Source organism: Bacillus rossius, chromosome 1 (genome assembly GCF_032445375.1).
Source record: "Bacillus rossius redtenbacheri isolate Brsri chromosome 1, Brsri_v3, whole genome shotgun sequence".
Classification (NCBI taxonomy): domain Eukaryota; kingdom Metazoa; phylum Arthropoda; class Insecta; order Phasmatodea; family Bacillidae; genus Bacillus; species Bacillus rossius.
The window spans coordinates 132281481-132300119 of NC_086330.1; the positions used below are offsets into that span (position 1 = coordinate 132281481).

The window sequence follows — 18639 nt, forward strand, 5'->3', positions numbered from 1 at the left end:
GTTCATTGACCTGCGGGATTGACTTCACAATCCCCTTCATACTTGGGCAAACGTCGCCGTTTCATTGGCTGCTCTCTTGCGAGGCGTCTCAACTGGGTAACTTGTGTTTCAACACTTATTTCATTGATAAATATCTTATTGAGCAAAAGAGTCCTCAAGATTAACAGTGAACCAATAGCAGAAGCAGAAAAATTGTAAATTTATTTGAATTTTAGCATATCATGAAATGAATACGCGTATTTTTCAGGTCTCTACAAAATAAGTATGTGTTCAGTAACATATTGGTGCCATATTCTGAATAACACATTAGCTTTGTAAATAGGCACTGGAAAAATTCGCGGTTTCAATTACTTATAGGATAGACTCCACAGTCTTCTGCATACATGAACAAACATCCCCTGTCCATTGGCTGCTGACTTGTGAGACGACACAACTGGGTTGGCCATGATTCGATAATTCTTTGGTTGGGGATTTATAATTGGCCCAAATTCCTCTAGATAAACCCTGAACTAATAAATAAAAAAACAGCTCAAATTTTAATTTTAGCCTATCTTGAAATGATCCGTGAATTTTTCCGTTCTCTGTTTATCAATAACAGATCGAAATAGGTTTGAATAAAATAAAAAAAAATAAAAAACTATAATTTATTGTATCTAATAATAAGTCTTTGATACTCGTGTTCGAGAGCGACAGGGTTACCATTGCCTTCGCAGTACGGCGGCAGCAGGCCAACACAACACCCAGGCCTGGCACCGCGAGAGAGGCTCGCCGCCAGAATTTATAACCACCGGTCACCTGCGTGAAGTTCCAACCAATGGCTAGAGACCGGAAAAATTCGTGGATTCATTTCGCGATAGGCTGAAATTCAAACATGTGAACAATTCTGATGGTTCTGCTATTGGCTCGCAGTTTAACTGGAGCTCTCTGGGCATGACAGACTACTGACCAAAGAAGTGTCGAATCACAAGCTACACAGTGGAGCTGCCTCACAAGTTAGCATCCAATGAACACGCGTGTTTGCTTGAGAAATGCAGAGGATAATGGAGGCTATACTAGAAGTCATTGAATCCGCGAATTTCTCAGGTCTCTACCAATGGCTGTACTGAACATGAAAAATATACCAGCGACTAAAATCTGGCTCAATTGATGATAATAATTCCTTATTTTCTACTCCTTTCATACTATCTCGTAACCTGTTTTTATTTTTCCTTAGGAAAAATTATTTTGCGCCAACAACATATTCTACCGGGTTGTGATTGGTGCTTCCCATTATACTTAAAGAAAAATATAAAATATAACCATTTCTGTTGAGTCTGAAGTCAGCATATAATTCACACGCGAACCGTCAAAGCTCTTGTTAAAACCGTTAAACCTACACTATTGAAATTAACTCTTTATTAACAATGTAATGTTTGTTGGATTTAATGTCAGCCAAAATAAAAACATAAAAAATATTAACAATTTACGAAACAACTCTCTCAATAAACGTAATTGTTTTTAAATCATGAATTGCATTAACGTCCAAAGTATTTTGGTACCTAGAAACTGGAAAAAAATTCTCGTATTCCTTTCGCGATAGGCTAGAACTAAAATACGTATACCTTTGAGCCGCTTTCGCTATTGGCTCTGGGCAAATGAGAAACCCTCAGCCAAAGAAGTATCCAATCGCAGACAACCCAGCTGAGACTGCGCATAGGCCAGCAACCAACGAACTGGCGTTATTTGCCCGAGTATACAGATTACTGTACAGTCTACCCGGAAAGGAATTCAATCCGCAAATTTTTTCCAGTCCCTACATATAACCCGTAATTTTACAGAGAATCTCATAGATTTTCGCAGATATCCCTAGCTGATCAAAATTTTCAGTCTACATCGTAACCAGTAGTCTTCGCTGATTTAAGGTATAAATAGGGGCATGCATATTTCGCGAAAACATTCCGAGACTACCTTAAAGTCAAAACACGGTAGCATCGTCTGTTTTTCGTGATTGGGTGAGTTTTTTTCAGACACGTGTCGACTGTTACAACACAAATTTGCAATAATTCAGTGTGAAAGCAAACGCGATCTGAGTAACTTTGGTGAAATAAGGCAACGACTTGTCTCGTTGACGGCCGCCAATCACAAGGAAGAAATAGCAGGTGCGGATATACCTTGTTGCAGTCTAATAGGCGTTTAGATTTTTTTACGAAAAATGCCTGCCCTTAGGTATTACTAGATCAATAATGTTTTTTAACAGTTAGAAAAGCGAGAAATCTACGTTTCACCAACCCCCGCTCTGTCCCCGGACATATCCGAAGTTCACTAACTCGCTCGTGCAGCTTCGCGATCCGAATAAAAACTACCATTTTGCGAGAATTCATACTTTCCAAGGCTGGTGTCACAGTATACGGTCGAACCGGACTGGCTGCCAATTTCTACTCGGCAATTCCTTCTATATATTGTTTACATGGTAAATGTTGCGCATTATTGAAAGACCTGCATTGTGCTCAGCGGTATATAGAAAAAACATTTCTGCGCTTTTACAAAAAGATTGCTTTGGAAACCAATTTTCAATTAAATGTTTGTAATACCCAAAAAATGCGTATATTGTAAGTTAGCACAATCAATGGCTATTTTGTAATGATACACTTGTTTTTCATGTTAATGTAAACATTTTTTAATATTTTAAATTTAACGAGAATATTTCTGTTCTATTTACAAAAACAATACCAGCCTACAAATTTTAAAGTATTTTTAATATCGCTGATCCAACCAAACCAACCTTTCTGAAGAAAAAAATAATGTTTAAAGAACGAGTTTCCTTGGAGAAATTCATTTATGTAACTCATAATTAGAGCCAAGGTTTTTTTTTTCTTTCGCGAAATGACTTCCAGTGTGTTAAAACTTAGTATCATTTCCCGAGTTTCGTGGTTTATTTCAGGTGCATGTCTACTGTCAGTACATTCATTTACAAATCTTGCTCACATTGGTGTCCTCCACTCCGCATGCTTGCATGATACCTGTTTCTTATTGCCGCTGTCGTTTGTTTGTAGTCGCAATTTATGCTCTCGTCGTTTCAAACGCGCCGTAGAACGTCTCTCGCGGTCTACGAACGAATCAACTGCGAGGCGTGATACAAAAATAATGGGTTACGTGTACTTAATGCACGCGCGTTAAGGAGTTATACATAGGGGCAGGCATTTTTCGCAAAAAAAAAAAAAGAACAAGAACGTATATTAGACTGTAACAAGGTATACCCACACCAGCGGATTCTTCCCTGCGATTGGCGGCCGTCTGCGAGAGAAGTCGTTGCCTTATCTGACCGAGTCGCGTAAGACGCGATTGCTTCTGTATGAATTACTGTTATTGGTGCTGTAACAATCGACTGGCTGGATGGGGGCTAGTGTATAATACCATGATGAGGATTTATGAAGCCACCTTTATTGCAGTAGTTTGTTATGCTGCAGTGGTCTGGTACCACGCAGCACTACAAGTTCACATCAAGAGAAAATTGCTTACTGCACAAAGAACTGCATTGTTAACCGTGGCTAAGGCGTATCGGTCAACATCTACTGAGGCCTTGCAAGTAGTCACAGGAGCAATCCCTATTGACTTACTCCTGAAGGAACGAGGAGAATTGTCATTGCTTGCTACCGGTGGCCCAGTCTCAAAAGGAGACAAGCGGATCGCCAGAGAACTCACTCTTGATGCATGGCAACAACGTTGGGATTCTTCCAACAATGGCAGATATACGTATCGGATACTTCCGAATATTAGAGAACGCCTCAAGAGACGGACTATTCCAGTGGACCATTACTGCACTCAGTATCTTACGGGTCACGGAAATTTCAAGGCTAAATTGTACACCATGAATTTGGTGGAAGACCCAATGTGTGCAGTCTGCGGGCTTCCAGATACTGCCATCCATGTTATGTTGGAATGTTCTAAGGTGCATGACATTCGGCAACGTTATGAAGATCTTGCATCAAATTTACAATTGTCCCTCTGGAACATTTCTGGTTTGTTGGCTGATCCAGAGGGTCAAAGAATATGGAAAAATTATTGCAATGAGATTGGCAAGAGATTAGAAGAGTTCGATAGCTGGATGGCAGCAATGGACCTTCAAGAACATCAAGAAGGAGAATAACATCTGCAATTGTGGGGAATAGTTAGACAAGAGACAATAGTTGAAGAATATCAAGACATAGCCCATACTCGGATTTGGTATTTTATTAACACACAAAAGTGACAACTGTTGATGGAACTAGAATGATTAAGTAAGGGAATTGGAAGCAGGTGTTGGAGAGGGTTGCGGATGCAACAGATGGACTGGATTGGCATTTTATGATAGAACTATGGAAGGAAAAGAAGAGAAATACTTGCTGGCTGTGGAATCGGCGCCCCTGCATGGGTTCGGTGCCGGGTACTAGTAATCGTCCTGTCACCGGGGACATGCGGGGTGATTCCACGTGGATTGATGAGGTAAAAGTTTTATATATCCACCGCCGGTTTATATAATTGTGGACACAAGAAATGCATAGATATTTGAAAATTTGACAAAGCTATAACCTGGCTGCAGTGCCGGCGGTGAAAACAGGTTGGATGAGTTATTCTGGTTAATGGCCCTCGAGTGACGAAAATCAAGTCACTCAATGGAAACATGGGAATATAGGCCAAAAAAATTGGAAATTAAAGTAGTGAACTTGGTACACCCCTACTGGGGTTTAGTTCCAGGTGGAGGAGGTGGTGAGGCTTGGCCGGGCTTTTGCCCAGAATAACTTGTAACAATCGACCTTTCTGGGGGGGTTCGACTGCCGAGCCCCGGTGCATCGGTCCCAAAGGACCCCATAGTGAATGGATTAGGCCTATGGTAATGGAAGTATCGAGTATGGCGCTGAGGTGTTCAGGTGCAACCGGGCTTAAAAAAGAGCTGTAAACCACTCGACTAGGTGTGATACGTTCCCCTAGTTCAGTGGTCGGGGGAGGTACCGAGGTAATCCCGAGGCCCTCCTGCACACGCACAGTTGGTCTGTCATTTCTAGCCAGGGATTCCTGCGATCGCCGCCAGATGAGTTCAGGCACTTCCGGGCCTTAATCGGCTGTAAATCTGTCGGGCCGAGGTACGGCAGGTCGGAGGGTAGTCCGAGGAGACGAGGACATCCTGTGGAGTAACTCTGAAAAGTGGCAATCGGTTAGCAGCTGGCGAACAGTCTGCCGAATCAACGCCAAGTTGGTAGCAGTACGGGAAGGATAAATTATGTTTGAATGGTGTCCCGCTGAGGTTTCCTCTAAGGCCCTGGATTCTTGTTGGGTAGGCCTCGTACTTGGTATTGGTGGCTCTGATCGCTTGGAGCAGGTTCCAAGGGTTCCCTAGCCCTATGCGCAGTCGACGTGGTGAGCGACGACACAGCTCCGGTACTAGCCTGGACAGCTAACAGAGGTTGGATAGGCCTCCACCGGACCACGGGTTCACTGGGTGATTGAGGGGTCCCAGTGAGATGTGGGAGTTCGGGGTAGGCACCAGCTGAATTCGTCTAACAGCTCTGGACGCAGCCACTTGTCTGGTTAGCTGAGTGAGACGGGGAGTAACGGTGGTGACTATGCCGGGATGGGTAGCCTCAGCCTCTGGACATAGCTAGATCTCTAACACCTCTCCTGTCACGCGTATGCGGCGTATCCGTATCCACGCCCGTGGGGGCCCCAGGCCGGTAGGGCCACACGGCTAAGAGTCAACAAATAAAAGGGGGAGCAATCCCTTTTGACATTCGTGTTACAATCGACGTGTACCTGAAATAAACTCACCCAATCACGAAACACAGACGATGCTACGGTGTTTTAACTTTCAGCTAGTCCCGGAATATTTTCGAGAAATATACATGCCTCCAGTTATACATACTTGGCTTTATGAGAAACTACCTTTAATTTTCCATACAAATAATTGGTAGAAAGCGGCCGAGGATTAACTGTGATCCCAGGGCCGGTGCAAGGTAAATTGGCGCCCTAGGCAAAAAAACCTTAATGCCCCCTCCCCTCCCCCAATTCCCCCCGGGGCCGGACACCACAAAAAAAATTTTCCTTGTCTCAAAATACAACATGTAAGCCTAAGATTTTGTCAACAATCAAATGTAAGCAGGCTTGTGTTTTTTTTTTACTTATTACAAATCATAAACAGGTCACCGTGGACTTTAAATAATTACTTATATCAATATAAACATTCCAAACTGTTACAAAAATCCATTTTCATCTAGTTTCAATAATCGTTAAACATATTATATGAGTAGAGACCTGTGAATTTCGCGGATTCATTTCGTGTTATGCTAAAATTCAAATAATTATACCTTAGTGCTGCTTCTGTCATTGGTTCTCAGTTAATCTGGAGGACTGAGGGCCAATTAGAGACCCTCACTCATAGAAATGTCGAATCACAGGCCACCCAGTCGAGACGACTCACAAGTCAACAGCCAATGAACAGTTGGCATTTGCCCGAGTGTGTAGAGGATATTGGAGTCTATCCTGGAGGTCATTGAATCCGCGAAGTTCACGGGTCTCTATAAATGAGCTGTTGTGTGTGGTGCTGCGCCGCCCCCAGCTACTTGGCGCCCTGGGCGGTCGCCTAGTTCGCCTGCACGGACGCGCCGGCCCTGTGAGATCCCTAGGGGATGGAGAGCAGCGCTTGTGTACCCGGGCAGTCGCGGTGCACGCCGTAGACGCATGCCTGCACGCTGGCCGGGTGCACCCCCAGCCGCGCTGCCACGGCGCTGCGCAGGCGCGCGGTCTCCAGCGCCGTGCCCAGCCCTACCACGCGCTCCACGGGCAGGTCGCCGAACGCCACTGCGGCGAACGTCATCACCTCCACTGCCGACACCGCCACCAGCTACCTCCAGCTCCGCATCCACACAACTAACACAAACTTTAACATATTATAAATACGCGTGTAAAATTAATCATTCCATTCAGTAAAATAATCGAAAATAATTTTAATTTTTAATGAAACTATAAAAATACGTTGAATATTTATTCTAATTTATTAATTAATAATTAATTTAATAATTCATATTTTATAATGCAAATAAATTATATAACTGGAACACAACCTTCCTTAAATAAATAAAAACTTGAAAAAGTTTATAAACTCAATTTATATCTCTAAAACATTATTTTAATTATTTGGAACAGTATTCAACTTCATTCACTAAAGTATAAGATTTAAAAGCATTTATATAATTTTTATTTGTAAGTAGCCTTTTTGTTATCTTGTGAAAATTTCGTTGCATGGTGCGCGCACATCGTAAATATATATTTAATAAATTTTTTTATGACGCATATAATTAAGTTGATTTCAGGAAAAAAAACGGCAAATAATTTTTTACCAACAAAGTAACAAGCTTGCATCAAATTTGAGCTAATCTCCTTCAAAATACTCTCCTGGAAATTTACAAGAGATTAAAAAACTGGTCTTTCAATAATATGTTCTCAGTGATTTCCATCAACCTCCATATGCGTGTGTTTGGCAAGAAGGAACTTGATATTGAATTCATCTAAAGGAGGTATTTCTCCAACACCCGCACATAACACAGGCTACATAACGTACGGCTTAACTGAAGTCTGCAACTCTCGCTGTTTTGATCCAATAGTAAACGAACGAACTTTTTGGACATAATCTGCAATAAAACAAGTCACCAATATTTTTATTTAGGCATTTACCATAGTACCGAACGTACCCTGGAGTTTATAAAGATAAGAAATTGGAAACCTAACGACTTAAAATAAGTGCTGTGGAGGCACCGGGTATCGAACCCGCTAACTCTCGCACTCCAAACGAGTGCTCTACCATGTTTATAATGGTCATTTAACTGTTTCTTACATAATGTTAAATGCTGCTCGTCTGGCTGTATGTTCTGCCTGCCCTAATGTCGCTGTTTGTTAAAAATATTGCCATTAAATTCATGTATTCATTTCGTTATAGGATAAATTATAAATATAAACATTTAAGATGCTTCAGGGAATAATTTTTGCCAATGAGAAACCCTCAACTAAGAAGGTATTACCGAATCAAATCCAAATGAGACTTTTCACTAGTCGGCAGCCAATTAACAAGTGACATTTTCCCGAGTATACAAAGGATTGTTGAATCTATCCTACAATGACGATATAGCAAAATATCGCGTCATTAGTGTACGTGTGGTTTTCACCCGAAAGACAAACAAAAATAAACGACTATGCATATCCATTTCTTCAACTCACATGCGCACCAAACATACGACAACAGTCATGGTTTACATTATTATTATTTTTTTAATATCAACATTCTTGAGAGAAATGTGTTTACTCCAAATTCAACGTATATTCGGGGAAAATAAACATTGGACTTGAATACATTCCGAAGAATTCAAAAAGAAATTAAATACCAAGATGTTTAAAAAATTACGAATTGAGATATTGCCCAAGCACCAGTCTAATATCACGTCAAAACAAAGTTGATGAATTCATACTAGATACATGCACAGATGTTTTCGAACGTGATTGGTTGGGAGATAATTTTATTCGCTTCGCGTTTACCGCATCGCATCCGTCGCTCTGTTGCCACTTCAGCATTAGGTGGTGACGTCATCACCAGTTGGTGTTGGCGGATTTTTGTCAGTGTGGGAATGTATGCCGGGGCCTTTTTTAACATATACGCAATTGCTGGTACGTCATAGAAAAACACCATCAATGACGTATGTCCACAAAAATGTTTAAACACATTTTTCCCCATTGCAAGAATAATCTAAACAACAAAATTTAAAAAAAAAAATTGTTGTTGAAACGCTATGCTGATTTTTTTTCGTTAAGGGCTATAAATAAAATTATAATTCGACGGTACCTCCCGTGCATTTGTTGATCTGTCACAAATATTTCAACAGGTATTCTTTAAGGTAATGTCATGAGTGTAAAAAGACGTGCAAGTGATGATAATCACGAGCTAAAAGACACCCACGTTATTACATAGGTAAATATATTTTTTTAAATTATTGTGGCAGGACTAAAAAAAAAAGGTAATGGTGGTATCTAGTTCAAATAACTCTTAAAAAAATGTAAGGGCGCAAAAAAAAAAACTGAGACCGAGTCATAAGTAGGAACTGGAAAATTCGCGGATTCAATGACCTTCAGGGTAGACTACACAGTCCTCTGCATACTCGGGCTGTTGGCCTGTGAGCGGTCTGGACTGCGTCGTCTGTGCTTGGATGAGGGTTTCTCACAGACGAACATGTCGCCGGCAAACGGCCAGGCGAGGGAGCGGACACGTTACCCGGGTCCGTGACGACGACGAAGACGGCGCGCGGGCTGAGGCGCGCCAGCTCGGGGATGAGGTCGCAGAACAGCGCCATGTTGCCGAGGAGCGGTGGCTCCCCCTCCTCGCCCCGCCGGCCCGCGGCCACGACCACCAGCTCGGAGCCCGCCGTCACCGCGGGGTCTGCGGGCCCCGCTCAGCTCCTCAGCCGACAATCCTCCCTCCTTCCAGATAGCTGCATCTCCGTGGAGGTACAAACAGGCCAGACACTAATGTAAGAGATGTACGGTAGTCTTAACCCGTTTTTAGAATGATTTGCTCACGTGCCAAGATTATTCTTGTTGGTTCATGTTCAAAGTAACTGCACTTGTACGTGTAAATTTATCATGAAACGTCTGGTAGAGATATTTTCGTCAAAATATGTTATGATCACTGATCAAATCTCATAGTTTCCCAAGCTCAACGAGAAGACTGCGCGCCAGTCCACACGCGCTTGGAGGCGACACCGCGCTAGAAGCACCAGCGAGCGTCGCGCTTACCACACCGTCTCAGTAACACAAATACATTCCCGGCAACGAATTCTAGCGGCGGGTGCGGAAACATGTGATTTACGTCAATAAATTTAGTTGAAAACATAATTTTCATGTATTTATAACGCTCGGCATTATTTTAAATAATGCTGCGTTAAATTTCGTGTTTGGTTTACATATTATAAGTTTAATTGCAACCGTTACCGAGGTTAAATGTTACACATCTCTGGCGATTACTAAAAGACTAGCTCAATTTTTTTTTTTTCAAGTTTTGGTGTTAAAAGAGAAGAAGGAGGAAGCTCCTCCCGTTTGTTAACAACTGTTCCACGTGGGTTCCCCACTACATCACTTCCCAGGCGAGTGCTGTGGTACCTTATCACAAACCACGGCCCTGGTTCGAGTTCTTACATGGTTTCGTCTCCGATCACGACGAGAGCTCTTTCATCCGGGAGTACTCGGCCATGCTCGAGCAGCTATTCCGCCGGATTATCGAACGTCAATGTAGTTTCAGCGTAGCCAGGGGAGGAGACGGCATTTCGTTGCGATTATTTTGTTGTAACCGCGGGAGGGGGGAGGGTATATCCACCAGGATTCAAAAGATGGGGATTAACGGATGCAAAAAAATAATAACGTAACCTCAGTTGTTTTTTTAGTTTTAATTGTGCCAAATATGTTGGGACTATGTTGTGGGCAGTTCGTAAGCCTTGTGTGGATAATGTGACAACGGCGTGGCCAAGGCAGACAAGGCGATATGAGCCTACGCCCAGTACCAACCAGGAGATGCCTGACCCTGCCGTTACACTGGATGACCAGATGTACTTCATCTCGTGCCCTATCTCCGATCATGCGGTTGATCTTAAAATCAGTTCTGAACTCTTCGAGAGACATATAATCAGGACCGAAGTTATTCTCATATACCTGGTCTGCCAGTTGTTCATTATCCAGGTTGTGGGGCACATCGTACACCAAGACCGAAGGGAGCAACTTCCTTGGCTCGTGCACGCGAACCACCGCAAACTCCTTTAGAGCAGCACATATCTGATCCAGCGTGGTATCATCCCCTGCCTCCACCAAAACTCCCCCTTTAGCGATAAACCTGATGGTTATTAGACGTTGTCACGTCAATAAAAATAAATAAATAAATAATCAGTATTCAATATTAAATATTCAATAAATACGTGTATAATATTAATTATTTAAGGAAGTAAAATAATCGGGATAAATTCTAATTAATAATGAAAATCGATTAATTTGGTAGAATTTTATTTTAATTTATTCATTTTATTCATAAAATAATTTTGTAATAATTTATAATTTTTAATCCAAATAAATTCTACATAAGGGAACATAACCTCACATTCACTCCCTTGAAAACGGCCAGGAGACTACCAAACTTTCCACAGACACTCCCTGCCAGCGACAATGGAAGCTTACAAGCAACCTGACATCATTCTACTTACGGGAACATAACCTCACTTTCATCCTGTAAAAATTTCGTTGCATGGTGCGCGTGCATAGTAAAAATTCACACTTATATTTTTTTATAATGTGCGTCTTTGGCACTCTTCTTGAGGCCCTCAACCAAGGTGGCTTTGGTCGTTTCACTGGGAGCAAGGATGTCTACAGGGTAGACTGCCACTACCTTCTTTGCTGGTTTGATCGGAACAGATCCGGTCAGCGTCTTTATCACCTGGACCGGCCTGGCAGGCTTCATGGTCCCAGTTCGGATTGCCTCCGCATGCGTGGGTCGCTGACCAGCTGGCGCGCCAACCTGAACCTCACTTCTGCCCTTGAGGCGACCAGACAGGAAGACATTAGTGTGGACCATCCGATGGATTATCATCTGCATAGTCTGAATTCTCTGGTTGATCTCCAGTGCCGCTTCTGGGTCAACGAGGTCCTTATCGTGAGTGATACTCAGAAGTTCACTCACAAGGGCGTTGGTGGTCACACCCAGCTGACTTATGCTGTATGGTCCTTCTGTTATTGCAGCCTGAACTTGTGGCTCATCAGATGGCTTTTCGGCCGTCTCTGGGATCCGAGATGACCTAGGATCATCGGAAGATAGCCCTCCATCATTGGACTTACCCTTTAGAGGTTTGTCCTTAGGCACAGGCTTCCCCTTACCAGTCTTTCCTACACCAACCTTCCTGGTGGCCGCCCGAGTCCTGGTGTTCACTCCAGTTTCTTCGGGGGTATCTGAGGGGCACCCCCTCGGTGGCTCGTCCTCGAGCTGTATCTGATCATCACTGGTGACCTTTGCAGACCGACCCTTAACCACCCTCCACGCACCTTTTTGGGTGGTGGCCTCCTCAGAGCTTCCAGAGCTACTTCCATTTCCTCCTGAAGAGGTACTCCGGGCTGCCATGGCTTCAGGCCCTCCACTGTCGCCAGAGGTCAGACGCATTTCCCTTGCAAGGTCCATCATTTGTTTATCCGGCTGCGTGGCTCTCAACCACGCTGCAGTACAGGCCTCCTCAGCCACACTCTTCGCCGTGACGAGGGATCCAACAGATGGAATTATGGCATTGCTAGTCACTGACTTATCACCTGCCTTCGTTGCCCACCCTATACCGCGTGGAGGTGGTGTGACACCTGTACTCTCCGTTCCAACTATTCTTTAATTCGTTCAATTCACTCACTTCAAATTCGCACTTTCACTACTGCCCAAATCAAGATTCGTGATCAGTAGCAAAAGCAGTTGGGTTTAAATGGAATACCTACAGAGCTAGAGCAGAATCATAAAGTACCCCGAGAAAACCTAAATGAACACAGCAGCCATAAATTCTGTGTAATTTGTAAACAGCTCTTTTCTTAAATTTAAGTGTAATATTATAAACTGTAAACCGCTCGTGGAGCCCGCCACGTTCACTGTTAGAAATTACAGTAAATTCAATGACTTCAACGAATTATTAAACTCAAATAAACGAAGAGTTCTTCATAATGTTAACAAAAATAAATTATTCTCTGTAGAAACTACGCCATATTTCGACTTATAAGTTAAACGTTTTGTTTCAAACAAAGGTAAACACACACACGTGGACAAATAAGAGTGTTCTAACAGTAGACTTGAAGAATGGCCACATTGTTCTAGTCCGTTCTCATTCCTCCTCCCTACCTTCCCCTCCCTTCACTCGCCCACCCCTCCTTTCCTTCCTCTCCCCTTTCCCTCCCTCCTTCCTCCTCCTCCTCCGACCTTCCAGATTCTTCCAGCCTTCTAAACTTTCCTTGCCTCCCCTCCCCCCCTCCTCTCTTCCCCTCGTCCCGCCCACTTCTTTACCGTGAGTAAGCAGGCCGCTTCACTCGTTCGTCGGCCGGCAGCGGTCCTGGTTCTCGTCGCCCCTGTGTCTGGTAAGGCGTATTTGTTCGTTATGCCCATTTGTTTTGCGCCTTTCGCCCTGCGGCCGAATGTGCGTTGATTAATTTTGATTCTTGGCCACTTGTTTGGCAGCATGATTCAGGCCTTCTGCCCTTTTTGATTCATCATCTCGTGTTTTTATTGGATTGTTACCACGCCTTACCAGGTACACAGGGGCGACTCGTAATTATAATTTGTCTTTTTTTTTTTTTTTTAAATGTTAAATTATTACTGACTTTACAATCTGTTATACTTGCTTGTTTTAATGTTATTTAAAGCACTCTTTTCTTATAGGAATGTGCCATTTCAGTATTAATAATGTATTCAGTATTTTTCAGTATTAACGAATGTACTAATTAATGATGTTGTTCAGATTATACAAAGAGATTTCTGCTATATTTATTTATTTATTTATCTCCTTTGTCTTGTGACGTCTGAGGCAGTCAGGTGGGTGACTCTTGCCCCACCTGGTTCAACTCTGCGCTACTCTGCTTGGGCAGTTAATCACTTTGTACTTGTGTTTCATGAACATCTGAACATCATGAGTGGCTCAACTGTTTCCTGGATCTACCGCCTCCACCGGGATGAACTGATCCGATATCTGGAGGAGAACCAGCTCCAGGTGGAAGATGGGGACACCGTGGAAGCGATGCGTGCCAAGCTCGTTAAATTCATGCGCAGTTCGGGTGAGCTCCCGGCTGGCGACGGTGCGGCGCGGTCAACACTGGACGTGAGTGAAAGTTCGTCAGACCCCTTCGCTCAAAAATTGTTCTTTTCTGTTCTGAAATCATTACCCACCCTTGATGGTACCGATCCCAAACACATCTTAGAATTTTTCTGTGAGGCCGATCGTGTTGCCAAGCTAGCCCTGGTACTCCCCGACGCCCTTTTAAAGGCCTTGCTGACGAAGTGTTGTGGTGTTTATGTGACAAAACTTACAGATATTATCGTTCAAAACGGGGACTTGCGAGCCTTCAAACTAGCTGTTCTTCATGATGTGTGCCCTCCTCGCGTCATGGATGCTTGTAAGCGTGATCTAGTGTTTCGCTTCCAGCGACCTGACGAGCCTGTGTCTCAATTTATTGATAGCGTTTTGGCCTTTGCTACTGTGCTAGAGATTGACACTCCTGAAGCTGAGCTCGTGCAGCTTATTTTAGGAAATTTTGGTCCTCATGTTTTCAGTTCGTGTAGTATGCTTTCCCCACCTACTACTTTCAAGTCTCTGCGTGCATGGGGCAGCGAGGTCGAGGCGCGTCTCATGGCTATCAGTAAATATGAATCAGAATTTCCCTCCACAGTAAGGACGGGCTCAGGGACACGTACACACGAGTTGGGTAAATACTGAGTGAGTATGATTTCTGATCCTGGTGCTTCGAGCACTCAGAGGCAGGTACCTGCATTGCATAAGGTTAATGGGCCATCATCTTATAGCGCGCCTAGGCGCGGGTCCAGAAATGTAACTCCTCCTCGCAATAAAAAGCAGCCCTCGGTCATTCCTCAGCCCGCCCATACACGCGCTCGGTGTGCTAACTGTTGTGTCTTTGGACACATTACCGAGGATTGCACCCAGCCACGTGTAGACATTAATAGCCGGCAGTGCTTCTCCTGCAAAGCCTTGGGGCATTATAGAGTCAATTGCCCTTTAAACTCCGCATGACGGGGCGGAAAAGAGGCCGGCTCTGTCGTCTTAAAAGAAAAACCTCTTCTTCATTTTTGCATTTCTTGTCAGTGTCCATCGGCGATCGGTTGTTTCCTGCCCTTGTGGATACTGGTGCTTCCCACTCAGTGATTAGCGAAACTTTTTTGCAACAATTGCTTAGTCTCTTTCCAGCTCTTTCTTCCCGTGTCTCCTCAGAGGACTATGCTAATATTTGTGTTGCTAATGGTGAGTGCCTACGCTCGTGCAAATCAGTTGTCATACATTTCAAGATCAAGCATTTCTCGTGGGATTGGAGATTTATAGTTGTCCCCGGTGTCTCGCCTAATTTTATTGTCGGCCTTGATTTTTTGAGTAAAACCCGCTGCGTTTTAGATTGAGATCGACGCGAGCTTTCATTTGCCTTTGCCCCTTCTTGTAAAATAGCTCTGAGAATTCAGAATAACAGTTCCATTGTCTTACAGTGTAGTGGGTCATGTCACCCCGATCGGGAGCAAGCTCTTTCAGCCCTTAGACAGAAATTTGCGGATGTTATCACTCCCAAATTAGGAAAATGTGACATCCTTCCTTACAAGTTTTACTTAAAAGATGAAAATCCTGTACGTAGCAGGTATCATAAGGTCTCTCCACCTAAGCTTCAGGCTATGCGAGACATTATTGACAAGCTCTTGACAGCTGGAGTCATTTCACCCTCAACATCTGACTTTAGCACTCCAACTTTTTTGGTTCGCAAAAAAGACGGAATAAGCTGGCGCATGGTCCACAATTATATTCCTTTGAACCAGAAGATTGCCAAGGATGATGTGTACCCACTCCCCACAGTTGAAAGCGCTCTTCAGCATTTAGGAAAAGCGAACTACTTTTCAGTTATTGATCTTAACCAGAGCTTCCATCAATGTCTCTTGGACCCTAATTGTCGTAAGTATACTGCTTTCTCAACCCCATTTGGACATTTTGAATTCAACCGCATTCCCATGGGAGTCAGCTTCGGTAGTCAGGCGATGAGTAGAGTTTTGGATCATGTTCTCTCGGATCTTAAGTACAAATGTGTATTAAATTACATTGATGATATCATCATTTATAGCACCAGCTTTGAAGATCATCTTAATCACCTCTCAGAAGTTCTTACCCGTTTGCGTTCTGCTCACTTAACTGTTAATCCAGATAAAATCACCTTTGGTAAAACCTCCGTTAAATTTTTAGGTTATGTCATTTCGCAGGGTACCCTTCTCATGGACCCAGACAAAACTGCACCAATTGTACAGTTCCCTAGGCCCATAAATGTTAAGGGAGTTCAACGATTTTTGGGCCTTCTCGGATATTTTTCACGTTTCATTGATAATTTTGCTACTCTTAGTGCACCCTTAAATTCCTTAAAAAAGAAAAGTTCCATCTTTGTTTGGGGCTCCGAACAGGAGCAGTCATTTCAGAATCTAAAGGCTTGCATGGCCAAACCCCCGGTCTTAATACTCCCCGATTTCGATAGACGTTTCGCCCTTCAGGTGGACGCCTCTTCAGTTGCCCTTGGCACAGTACTAGGTCATCTTGAGGAAGGAAAAATCAGACCGATCGCCTACGCGAGTCGATCTTTGTCCGAATCCGAACGACGCCTTGGCGTCTACGAAAAGGAGGCTCTTGCCTGTCTCTTCGCTATGGAGAAATTCGAAAGTTATTTGGACTCTCGCGAGTTTGACCTCTATACTGACAATCGTGCTCTCAGTTGGCTTTTCAACCATCCCCATCAGCTCGGCAAGTTGGGACGTTGGATTTTAAGACTCTCGCGTTTTCAGTTCTGCATCCACCATGTATCTGGCAAGGACAACATTGTCGCCGACTCCCTCTCCCGTATGTTTTGCACCGATGAGTTTGAGTCCGTACATCTCCGTAACACCTTGCCCACTGAACTTGTGTCTTCCATTAAAATTTTTCCAGAGTCGTATTTTAACATCAGGGATCAGCAGGCGCAAGACACATTTTGCCAACAGATCCATAATGATCTTCTGTCCAACAAAGCAATTCCTTATATGGAAGAACAAGGTCTTCTTTTTTTTTACTGGATCCTCCGGTAGGGCACGTAAGGTCGTTATTCCACTTTCTCTCAGACCTATGGTAATTTCTTATTTCCATTCTTCCCTAGTAGGTGGTCACCTGGGTATTGATAAAACTCAGCGAAGAATCTCAGCTCATTTTTTTTGGCCTCAGCTTAATTCTGATGTTAGAGACTATGTCAGGTCTTGTTTTGATTGTCAGGTTTCGAAACCAGCTCATAATTCTAAAATGGGACTTTATTCAGCTGATCCTCCTGTGGCACCCTGGCACGTTATTCACGTCGACATCTTTGGGCCCCTAACTCGCTCATGTAAAGGCAATGTATGCCTTTTAGTTGTTTTAGACATATTTTCTAAATTTGTTATTCTCTTACCTCTTAAAAACATGAAATCTGTTTCCATTGTTAATGCTCTCAAAAACCAGGTGTTTAAGTTTTTTGGATCTCCTCATATCATTGTTTCCGATAATGCTCCCTACTTCCAATCATCTGTGTACAAGGATTTTCTGTTTGAATGGGCCGTCAAAGCTGTCTACAGTTCGCCTTACTTCCCTCAGGGAAACCAGGTTGAACGTGTCAATAAGGTAATCAAGGGTATCCTTACATCTTTTTACCGTGCCGATCAGACCCTGTGGGATTCAGATCTGGAATTTATTAATGTGGCACTGAATTCCGCTGTCCATTCAGCTTCCGGTTTCCCTCCATCCATTCCTTTTTTGGGTCGAGAACTCACTCATCCCTTATTAAACCAGTGGGGGCTGCCCCCCGTCGGCGCCAGTCTGGACGCTCGGGAGTTAGAACTTGTTTTGGATACTGTCTCTTGTAATCTTGAGAAGGCCCGTCAGGCCGTCGCGAACTCTTACAATAGGGGTAGGACTATTCATGATTTTCAGGTGGGCAGCAAGGTACTGTGTAAGTCATTTACTCTCCCAAGCTTGTCAAACAAAATAAATTGTAAACTCTTGCCCTCTTATGAAGGGCCATTTATTGTTAATAAGGTTTTAGGACCTAACACATTGTTGTTAAAGGATTTGCAACGTAAGAATAGGTTTAGGAAATCTCATGTATCACATCTTAAGCCTTTTGTGGGATAGTTTGTAAGGGCTAGCCCTGTATTTTTGCTTTGTATTCATGATATGCACATCTTTTATTTATTGTAATTGTTATACTTGTGATCCTCGAGTACCATTGTGTGTTGCTAGTTATTTATGTTGTTTTTTTTTTTTTATGGGCATTCCTTGTCTGGTTCCCTACCCCTTACCCCTTTCAGGTCATCCTAGCCATGCGCTATCATCATCATCAGCACCTCGCCGGGAGACGTCTCTGCGGGGCGACATCTGCATCAACCCCCCCCCCCCCCCTTTTTTTTTCCTCTTTGTGGCTCCCTGCCTGGGACGATATCTTCGCTTCACTGCTTCTCTACTCCTGATGGCTGGTTGCCCTGAGGAGGCCTGAGTTATCTTCCTCCTGCGTGTTTTTTGAGACTGTTTATAGTGGCTCCGGCTGAGTGCCCCTGCACCGCCGTGAGCCGCCTGCGGTCTCGGAGCTCTTGGTGATGGAACTGTCTTCGGGCTGTACCTCGGACAGCCTCCCTCGGCTGCGTTCTTCGGTTCCGACTGGAGTCCCCCCCTCCCTGGCCAGGAGGATGCGACTCGTCGGAGTTTCTCTGGACTTGAGCACGACTTCTCTGCAGTTCCAGCAAATCATGTCGAGGACGAGATCCTCGCGCCCGCTCCATCGACGGCAGCTACTGCTCCTATGCTGAACCTCGCCGATCTTTCAAGCACACAATGTCTG

At 43.8% G+C, this 18639-nt stretch overlaps 1 protein-coding gene across 2 annotated transcripts in view; it reads right to left on the reverse strand.

Annotated features, from left to right (window-relative positions):
• The window catches only part of LOC134529489 (L-lactate dehydrogenase A chain-like), a 34609-nt gene that overhangs the window by 7230 nt on the left and 8740 nt on the right, over positions 1-18639 (reverse strand). For both annotated transcript variants that reach the window (XM_063363632.1, XM_063363641.1), the window contains exons 4-5: positions 9269-9433; positions 6661-6834 (exon numbers count right to left, since the gene is read on the reverse strand). In XM_063363632.1, coding sequence (XP_063219702.1) covers positions 6661-6834; positions 9269-9433 — 339 coding nt within the window. The remainder of the gene's footprint in view (positions 1-6660; positions 6835-9268; positions 9434-18639) is intronic.